Raw genomic sequence first — 10,678 nt, 5'->3', positions numbered from 1 at the left:
CATTTCATTCCCTATCATTCTAGTTTTTTCAAAGCATCTTCTCATTGCCCAAGTGGATTTATCAACTACACAGATGCTAGGCAAGACTGGTCTCCTAAACTCTGCCAGAGAGGGTTTGTGTTTTAGCAAGTGGGGTTCCGATTGCCCGTCTCTCTTCCATCTCCCCTTATACTGATCACATGTGGATTAAAGGAAAGGAAAATCAGCTAGCTGGTCTTCCAAAGCTGAAGGCAGTCAACTGACTCAGGACTTGGCCTTCATTGAGCTTCTGTAAGAAGCAGCCCTGTCCCAGGCTTTCTGTTATTCATAATTGGCCTCATCCTCCCCCTCTGCCACAGCCTACTCCCCAGGCGTGCCGCACTGCAGTTTGCTAACTCAGAATACCTCATGACACCAGGTAAAACCACTTCCCTTCATCACGTCATTGAGACTTACCCTTGTTTTCTTGTTGCCTACAAAACATCTATGCAATTTTATTTTCTAGGAAAGTTGCAAACAGAAACAAACAAACAAAATCTAACGTCTTGAAAGTGATAGAGATGCAGCCGCTCTGGCTTTCTTTACTTCCCTTTATTGTTCTTGTCTCATCATGAAATAGAACCAGAGCAGAAAAGGAATACCAACATTGTCCAATAAGTCACTAAGTGTATATAAACAGTTTAAATGAAAAATTATGCTCAAGTAAAGGAAAGAAGGCTATTTGTCGTGATCTAGTAACCTGGGTCTCACTGCCTTGCAACCTCAGAGGAGACAGAAATAGAGGAACAGAGATGCCCAGTAGAATCAACTGCCCGAATAAATGACTGAAACTCATTAGATTCTGTGACATAAGCTTCCAATGAGGGACAACACCATCACTGAATCTCCTTCCTCCAGCTCAGTAGCTCTGAGCAGAACAAGTGTTGAAGAGTTTAAGTAAAAGGGTTGAATAATAAAACCTATATTGGGCAAAGTAAATATTCTTTATCTATGAAAAGGTAAAATAATTGCAGTTGGAAACTCCTCCACCAACTTGTGCAAACACACTTTTGCTCTCAGCTTCTGAGCAGTGCTGACAATTTGGACACCTGCCAAATGGGTCAGGAGAAGAGGAGGTCACCACCGAGAACTAGAGTCCTTCACACAACCACTCCAGGGGACCGGGTGGGGTTTCAGGAAGACTATCTTCCCAATAAGTAAACAAACCCTCCACAGAAAGGACATTCTTGTCCACAGGATGTGGTGAGCCTGTGCTCAGGGAGGGAGTCCAGCAGGTGAGGAAGGGACTCACTCACTCCAGAGGACAGGCTGTGGCTCCATGTGATCTCTCCCTTGTGAGTGAGGTGCTGCTGGGGAAATACAATTATCTTAGAATTAGAATCTCCTCACCGATGTTCCCTGAGAAGAACTAGGATTCTGGTGGGTGTATTGGCCCAGTCTGTGGAGGACCACAGGTGTCCAATAAGAAAATGGTGGGAAGAAAGGGTAATGTCTGTAATAGACCTGCGCTCGTGGTTCCCTGAAGGGCAGGGATCTGCAGGAACGTGTTCCAGAAGGAAGAGAAATATGGGAGGAGTTCAAGAACTGATAATAATCAGCTTCTTCTCTAAGTCAAACACTAAGGAAAACTCATCCTTTGTTTCCAAGAGCTTAACTGCCAGAGTGATCTGGTAAATTCCTTACAAATAGGGAAACAAACAAATAGGGCTGACAGAGCCTGGCTTCCTATGGAAACTAAGAGAGAAAAATGGAGCCTTAAGAGCAAGCCAACAATGTGTTCATGGATGAGAGGACAGCAACACTTATGAATGAGAGATAAAGGGCAATAACCTGTGTAATTACACATGTCCATCAATACAGACTTAAGACAAAGACCTTTCCGATTTGATTGAGTAATAAATATTCATTTGGATGGGCACTTCTGAAGTCACTAGGAAAAGGCAAAATTAACAGCCTAGAAGGAAGAAATTTACTTTGACTGTATTGAAAATACAAAACAGAAAACCAAAAACGGAAGTAAAAGTGTATAGAAATATTAGAAAATGAAAACTACTGTGTTCCCTATTTAATGGCCTTGCTTAGAAAGCATGGCATCAGAGAACCTACCTCAAGGTTCAGCAGACGCTGTCTCCGCCAGCCCAGCAGCAGCCTCATCTTCCCCATGGCCCTCGTGCTCTCTCTACTGATGGCCCTGGTGCTGGTCAGCTATGGCCCTGGAGGGTCCCTGGGCTGTGACCTGTCTCTGAACCACGTGCTGGCTGCCACTGAGAAGACCCTCACTCTCTTGCACCAAATGAGGAGGCCCTCCCCTCGCTTCGGTCTGCAGGACAGAAAAGACTTTGCTTTTCCCCAGTAGATGGTGGAGGGCAGCCAGCTGCAGGAGGCCCAGGCCATCTCTGTGGTCCACAAGATGCTCCAGCAGAGCTTCAACCTCTTCGACACTGCCTTCTCTGCTGCCTGGGACACCACCCTCCTGAAGCAGCTCCACACTGGACTGCTTGAGCAGCTGGCTGACCTGGATGACTGTTGGCAGCAGGTGATGGGAGAGGAAGACTCTGCCCTGGGAAGGACGGACCCCACACAGCCCGTGACATTGTACTTCCAGGGAATCCATGTCTACCTGAATGAGAAGGAATACAGCGACTGTGCCTGGGAAATCGTCAGAATGGATATAAGGAGAGCCTTCTCTCTCTTCATCAACCAGCTTGCAAGATAGGATAAGAATGTAAGATGGAGACCTGAACTCACCTTGAAATGACTCTCACTGACTAACATGCCACGTCACCCTTGTATACTCACCTGGGGTCATTTCAGAAGACTCTGAATTCTGCTTCAGCCACCAAATTTATTGAATTAACTCAGCCAATACTTGTCAGCGGTAATAAGCAAGTAGATATCAAAGTATTCAAGTGCAGGGTATCAATTCATAAGTGATGACTGCCCTGATGTTATTTATTTATTCTTTATTTAGTTCAAGTAATATTTTATCTCATCATATTTATATTTTCATATAAAAGATGTGTATGTTTACATCGTATTAAAATTTAAAACATATATTTCCCCCTTTCATTAAAATTGTTATTTGCTTTTTTATTAAATAGTTATCAAGATAAATTTCTTGAGTTTTCAATTTGAAAACCTAAATCCTTATGTTGTCTACATACACCTATCAGAAAATAATATTTGTTCACTTTATACGGTGGAACAGTTGTAACATTTTCTAGGAAATGTTTGTCAAAAGGTGGAATTCTGAGAATTTTCTGTGGGTGTGGTTGTTCGGACTCTTTTTTCCTTCAGGGAGCCTTGGTTGAGGAACTAAGATCCTATAAGCTGTGGAGGGTGCCAAATAGAAAAAAGAAGAAGGGAAATTATGAGACTGTTGAAAAGGGCTAATCTTGATGTCATAGGCATAACTAATTTATACCTACTCATTACCGAATGGTTGATATAAGTATATGAGGGAAGCAGTCTCCTCCTGCTGGAAAGCTGATGACATACGGTGTTAACTGGCCTCTCCTGATTCCTGTTACTCTGTCTCCCACCTTCTCCTCAGTCCTGCCTGACTGAGCAGTTCACGCCCTTACACAGCACCTTCACTGCCTCCAACACAGGAGCTCTGTTCTGTTTTGGTTTCTAGCTGCACGGTGTAGTCAGAGTGGAAGCCACAGGAAGAGAGCCCAAGTGAGAGGAGTTCTAGAAATGTCAAAACCTCTGGCTCCCAGCTCTGCTACTTACCCACAGTGTGCCCCTGAAACATATCACAAACACTACAGGTCAGTTTCCTCACCTTTAATATGGGGACAATAAGAGTGGTTTTCATATAATTACTGTTTGGATTCAATGACGGCATATAACACAAGAGGCATCAAACGCTCCTGGCAGAAATCATCAGGACTGTGAGGATCACAGAGTGACTGCCCTCAGGGAGGAGACAGGACAGCTGGCCTGAGACAGTGACTGGAAGGTGACACTGGAAAGGTGCTGGGCCCCCGGCAAAGGTGTTTTCTTTTCACCTTGGGTGCTAATTCCATAGTGCTTTCAGTGTGAGAACTTTCCTTTGCTGTATGCTGAAGAGCATTCCAATTTTGGGGTTTCATACTTCTAAAAGCATTCCTATGAGTTCATAAAAAACTCTTTGAGAAAGATGAATTAGTCAAAAATGTTTGATCTCACATAGGTACGATAACATGGAAAGAATAGAGATTGCGAATCAGTGCAGATAATCAAAGACAATCAGAGACAGCAAAGAAACAGCACGGGCTGTGAAGTGTATGGTTCTGATCTCCAGTTCTGGGCTGTCCGAGGTTCAATCCTACTTCTCATTTCCATAGAATCCCTTGTCCATACTTGCTGGCAATGTCACCTCCTGGAGCCTCTGTTTTGCTACTGAAGGAACAAAACCCAACAAGTGGTTCAGAAGCCAGTTTTACCTCTTTGCATACTAAAGAAGTGAGAAACATTACTAATGAATGAAGTGCTTGATTTTCGGCAACTTCCAAGGGGCTTAGACCAAGGGCTACCTTCCAGGATTGCTGCTGCTAGTACCCTTGTCCCCAGGGCAAGCCACTTCTGAACCACACTTCCATAGGAGACTTCAACTTTAGGACCTAGGTCTGGTTCAGTCTCCTGTGGGGTCACTGCTCCATTCCCCTGGGTCTTGGTGCATGCAAGATTTTGTCTGGCCCCTGCGGAGAGTCTCTCCCACAGCCCTGTGGACGTCCTGGAATCAAATCCTACTGGCCTTCAGAGTCAGATTCCCTGGGGATTCCCAGTCCCTTTGCAGGCTTGGAAGCATGCCATGAGGCTCAGAACCTTCACACCAGTGGGAGAACTTTTTTGGTATTACTGTTTTCCAGTTTGTTGGTTTCCCATCTGACAGGTATGGGATTTATTTTTATTGTGCTTGAGTGCCTCCTACATCTCATTGTAGTTTCTTCTTTGTGTTTGGACCTGGGGCATCCTTTTCTAGTGGGCTCCAGAGTCCTCCTCTGGATGGTTGTTCATCAGCTAGTTGCGAATTCGTTGCTCTTGCGTGAGGAGGTAAGTGCATGTCCTTCTACTCTGCCATCTTGAACCAGAAGCTAAGCCAAAACTTTGATATTTGACCATTTGCAATATGCTGAACTATCTCATGCACAACCACCATATCTTTTATTCACCACCACGGAAATACGTGTGGCTGAGTTTTGAACACGAGGTTCATTACTGGAAACACGTATGTTGTCTGTCTTGAAATAGTATGATTTTCTTTGTTTTTTCCCTACGTCCTTTTTAAAAATTAATTAATTTATTTCTTCTACTTTACAGCATTGTATTGGTTTTGCCACACGTTGACTTGAATCTGCCATGAGTGTACATGTGTTCCCCATCCTGAACTCCCCTCCCACCTACCTCCCTATCCCATCCCTCTGGGTCATCCCAGTGCACCAGCCCCAAGCATCCTGTCTCATGCATCGAACCTGGGCTGGCGATTTATTTCACATATGATAATTTACATGTTTCAATGCCATTTTTCCATGTCATGCCGCCCTCTCCCTCTCCCACAGAGTCTAAAAGACTGTTCAATAAATCTGTGTTTCTCTTGCTGTCTCACATAAAGGGTTATCATTGCCATCTTTCTAAATTCCATATATATGCTTTAGTATACTGTACTGTGTTTTTTTTCCTGGCTTACTTCACTCTGTATAATAGGCTCCAGTTTTATCCACCTCATTAGAACTGATTCAAATGTATTCTTTTTAATGGGTGAGAAATATTCCATTGTGTATATGTACCACAGCTTCCTTATCCATTCATCTCTTGATGGGCATCTAGGTTGCTTCCATGTCCTGGCTATTATGAACAGTGCTGCGATGAACATTGGGGTACACGTGTCTCTTTCAGTTCTGGTTTCCTCAGTGTGTATGCCCAGCAGCAGGATTGCTGGGTCATATGGCAGTTCTGTTTCCAGTTTTTGAAGGAATCTCCACACTGTTCTCCATAGAGGCTGCACTAGTTTGCATTCTCACCAACAATGTAAGAGTGTTCCCTTTTCTCCACACCCTCTCCAGCATTTATTGCTTGTAGACTTTTGGATAGCATCCATTCTGACTGGCATGTAATGGTACCTCATTGTGGTTTTGATCTGCATTTCTCTGATAATGAGTGATGTTGAGCATCTTTTCATGTGTTTGTGAGCTATCTGTACGTCTTCTTTAGAGAAATGTCTGTTTAATTGTTTGGCCCACTTTTTGATTGGGTCTTTTATTTCTCTGGAATTGAGGTGCAGGAGTTGCGTGTATCTTTTTGAGATTAATTCTTTGTCAGTTGCTTTATTTGCTATTATTTTCTCCCACTCTGAAGGCTGTCTTTTCACCTTGCTTATGGTTTCCTTTGTTATGCAGAAACTTTTAATTTTGATAAGGTCCCGTTTGTTTATTTTTGCTTTTATTTCCAATATTCTGGGAGGTGGGTCATAGGGGATCCTGCTGTGGTTTATGCTGGAGAGTGTTTTGCCTATGTTTTCCTCTAGGAGTTTCATAGTGTCTGGTCTTACATTTAGATCTCTAATCCATTTTGAGTTTATTTTTGTGCATGGTGTTAGTGTTCTAGTTTCATTCTTTTACAAGTGGTTGACCAGTTTTCCTAGCACCACTTGTTAAAGAGATTGTCTTTTCTCCATTGTATATTCTTGCCTCCTTTGTCAAATGTAAGTTGTCCATAGGTGTGCGGACTTATCTCTGGACTTTCTATTTTGTTCCATTGGTCTATATTTCTGTCTTTGTGCCAGTACCACACTGTCTTGCTGACTGTGGCTTTGTAGTAGACACTGAAGTCAGGCAGGTTGATTCCTCCAGTTCCATTCTTCTTTCTCAAGATTGCTTTGGCTCTTTGAGGTTTTTGTATTTCCATACAAATTGTGAAATTATTTGATCTAGTTCTCTGAAAAAAACCATTGGTAGCTTGATAGGGATTGCATTGAATCTATAGATTGCTTTAGGTAGTATATTCATTTTCACTATATTGCTTCTTCCAATTCATGAACATGGTATATTTCTCCATCTATTTGTGTCCTCTTTGATTTCTTTCCTCAGTGGTTTATAGTTTTCTGTATATAGGACTGGTTTCTTTAGGTAGATTTATTCCTAAGTATTTTATTCTTTCCGTTGCAAAGGTGAATGAAATTGTTTCCTTAATTTGTCTTTCTGTTTTCTCATTGTTAGTGTATAGGAATGCAAGGGATTTCTGTGTGTTAATTTTATATCCTGCAACTTTACTCTATTCTTAGATGAGCTCTAGTAATTTTCTGGTGGAGTCTTTAGGGTTTTCATTGTAGAGGATCATGTCATCTGCAAACAGTGAGAGTTTTACTTCTTCTTTTCCAATACAGATTCCTTTTATTTCTTTTTCTGCTCTGATTGCTGTGGCCAAAGCTTCCAAAACTATATTGAATCATAGTGGTGAGAGTGGGCACCCTTCTCCTGTTCCTGACTTTAGGGGAAATGCTTTCAATTTTTCACCATTGAGGATAATGTTTGCTGAGGGTTTCTCATATATAGCTTTTATTATGTTGGGGTATGTTCCTTCTATTCCTGCTTTATGGAGGGTTTTTTTTTTTAAATCATAAATGGTTGTTCAATTTTCTCAAAGGCTTTCTCTGCATCTACTGAGATAATCATATGGTTTTTAATCTTTCAATTTGTTAATATGGTGTATTACATTGGTTGATTTGCAGATATTGAAGAATCCTTGCATCTCTGGGATAAAGTCCACTTGGTCATGATGTATGATCTCTTTAATATGTTGTTGGATTCTGTTTGCTAGAATTTTGTTAAGCATTTTTGCATCTATGTTCTTCAGTGATATTGGCCTATAGTTTTCTTTTTTTGTGACATCTTTGTCAGGTTTTGGTATTAAGGTGATGGTGGCCTCATAGAAAGAGTTGGGAAGTTTACCTTCCTCTGCAATTTTCTGGAAGAGTTTGAGTAGGATAGGTGTTAGTTCTTCTCTAAATTTTTGGTTGAATTCAGCTGTGAAGCCGTCTGGTCCTGGGCTTTGGTTTGTTGGAAGATTTCTGATTACAGTTTCAATTTTTGTGCTTGTGCTGGGTCTGTTGAGATCTTCTATTTCTTCCTTGTTCAATTTTGGAAAGTTGTACTTTTCTAAGAATTTGTTCATTTCTTCCAAGTTGTCCCTTTTATTAGCATACAGGTGCTGATAACAGTCTCTTAGGATCCTTTCTATTTCTGTGTTATCTCTTGTGATCTCTCCATGTTCATTTCTAATTTTGTTGATTTGGTTCTTCTCCCTTTGTTTCTTGATGAGTTTGACTAATGGTTTGTCAATTTTATTTACCTTCTCAAAGAACCAGCTTTTGGTTTTATGGATTTTTGCTACCGTCTCTTTTGCTTCTTTTGCATTTTTTTCTGCCCTAACTTTTAAGATTTTTTTCCCTTCTACTAACCCTGGGGTTGGTAATTTCTTCCTTTTCAAGTTGCTTTAGGTGTAGAGTAAGGTTATTTATTTGACTTTTTTCTTGTTTCTGGAGATAAGCCTGTTTTGCTTTGAACCTTCCCCTTAGCACTGCTTTTACAGTGTCCCATAAGTTTTGGGTTGTTGTGTTTTCATTTTCATTCATTTCTATGCATATTTTGATTTCTTTTTTGATTTCTTCTGTGATTTGTTGGTTGTTGAGCAGCGTGTTGTGCAGCCTCCATATGTTGGCATTTTTAATAGTTTTTCTCCTGTAATTGACATCTGATATTGTTGCATTGTGGTCAGAAAAGATGCTTGGTATAATTTCAATTTTTTTGAATTTACCAAGGCTAGATTTATGGCCCAGGATGTGATCTATCCTGGAGAAGGTTCTCTGTGAGCTTGAGAAAAAGGTGAAATTCATTATTTTGGGGTGAAATGTCCCATAGATATCAATTAGGCCTAACTGGCCTATTGTATCATTTAAAGTTTGTGTTTCCTCATTAATTTTCTGTTTAGTTGATCTATCCGTAGTTGTGAGTGGAGTATTAAAGTCTCCCACTATTATTGTGTTATTGTTAACTTCCCCTTTCATATTTGTTAGCATTTGTCTTACATCCTGTGGTGCTCTTATGTTGGGTGCATATATATTTATGATTGTTATATCTTCTTCTTGGATTGACTTTGATCATTATGTCATGTCTATCTTTGTCTCTTTTCAGAGCCTTTGTTTTAAAGTCTATTTTATCTGATGTGAGTATTGGTACTCCTGCTCTCTTTTGGACTCTGTTTGCATGGAATATCTTTTTCCAGCCCTTCACTTTCAGTCTGCATGTGTCCCTTGTTTCAAGGTGGGTCTCTTTTAGACAGCATATATAGGGGTCTTGTTTTTGTATCCATTCAGCCAGTCTTTGTCTTTTGGTTGGGGCATTCAACCCATTTACATTTAAGGTAATTATTGATAAGTATGACACCATTGCCATTTACTCTATTGTTTTGGGTTCAAGTTTATACAACCTTTCTGTGCTTCCTGTCTAGAGAAGATCGTTTAGCATTTGTTGGAGAGCTGGTTTGGTGGTGCTGAATTCCCTCAGGTTTTGCTTGTCTGTAAAGCTTTTGATTTCTCCTTCATATTTGAATGAGATCCTTGCTGGGTACAGTAGTCTGGGCTGTAGGTTATTTTCTTTCATCACTTTAAGTACGTCCTGCCTTTCCCTTCTGGCCTGAAGAGTTTCTATTGAAAGTTCAGCTGTTATCCTTATGGGAATCCCCTTGTGTGTTATTTGTTGTTTTTCCCTTGCTGCTTTTAATATTTGTTGTTTGTGTTTGATCTTTGTTAATTTGATTAATATCTGTCCTGGAGTGTTTTGCCTTGGGTTTATCCTGTTTGGGACTCTCTGGGGGTTTCTTGGACTTGGGTGATTATTTCCTTCCCCATTTTAGGGGAGTTTTCAACTATTATCTCCTCAAGTGTTTTCTCATGGTCTTTCTTTTTGTCTTCTTCTTCTGGGACTCCTAAGATTCGAATGTTGGGGCGTTACACATTTTCCCAGAGGTCTCTGAGGTTGTTCTCATTTCTTTGAATTCTTTTTTCTTTTTTCCTCTCTGTTTCATTTATTTCTAGCATTCTATCTTCTACCTCACTTATTCTATCTTCTGCCTCCTTTATTCTACTCTTGGTTCCCTCCAGAGTGCTTTTGACCTCAATTTACTGCATTATTCATTATATATTGACCCTTTTTTATTTCTTCTAGGTCTTTACTAAACCTTTCTTGCATCTTTGATCCTTCTCTGCAGGCTATTGATCTGTAACTCCAGTTTGCTTACGAGATTTTGGGTCATTTTCACTATCATTATTTGGAATTCTTTATCAGGAAGATTCCCTATCTCTCCCTCTTTTGTTTGGTTTGGTGGGCATATATCCTTTTCTTTACCTGCTGGGTATTTCTCTGCCTTTTCATCTTGTTTATATTGCTGTGTTTGGGGTGGCCTTTCTGTATTCTGGCAGTTGGTGGTTCCTGTTTATTGTGGAGCTTCCTCGCTGTGGGTGGGGTTGGACGGGTCGCTTGTCAAGGTTTTCTGGTTAGGGAAGCTTGTGTTGGTGTTCCAGTGGGTGGAGCTGGGTTTCTTCTCTCTGGAGTGCAATGAAGTGTCCAGTAATAAGTTTTGAGGTGTCAGTGGGTTTGGTGTGACTTTGGTCAGCCTCCTGTGTTGCTGGAGAATTTGCGTGGTATGTCTTGCTTTG

The 10,678-nt window shown here is 40.9% G+C and overlaps 1 protein-coding gene across 1 annotated transcript; it reads left to right on the top strand.

The window, feature by feature from the left end:
* Positions 1 to 2,335: 2,335 nt before the first annotated feature.
* On the top strand, positions 2,336 to 2,695 carry LOC133048468 (interferon omega-1-like). The gene has a single exon (XM_061132132.1). The coding sequence runs from the start codon at positions 2,336 to 2,338 to the stop codon at positions 2,693 to 2,695; it is 360 nt and encodes a 119-aa protein (XP_060988115.1).
* The last annotated feature ends 7,983 nt before the right edge of the window (positions 2,696 to 10,678 follow it).

Source organism: Dama dama, chromosome 29, assembly GCF_033118175.1.
Source record: "Dama dama isolate Ldn47 chromosome 29, ASM3311817v1, whole genome shotgun sequence".
In the NCBI taxonomy this organism is placed as follows: domain Eukaryota; kingdom Metazoa; phylum Chordata; class Mammalia; order Artiodactyla; family Cervidae; genus Dama; species Dama dama.
Note: the sequence above shows the minus strand (reverse complement) of the source record. Positions and strands in the feature narration are given on the sequence as shown.

Excerpts from the sequence above, each read along its gene's own strand:
- LOC133048468 (XM_061132132.1), top strand. The coding sequence starts at position 2,336 with ATGGTGGAGGGCAGCCAGCTGCAGGAGGCCCAGGCCATCTCTGTGGTC.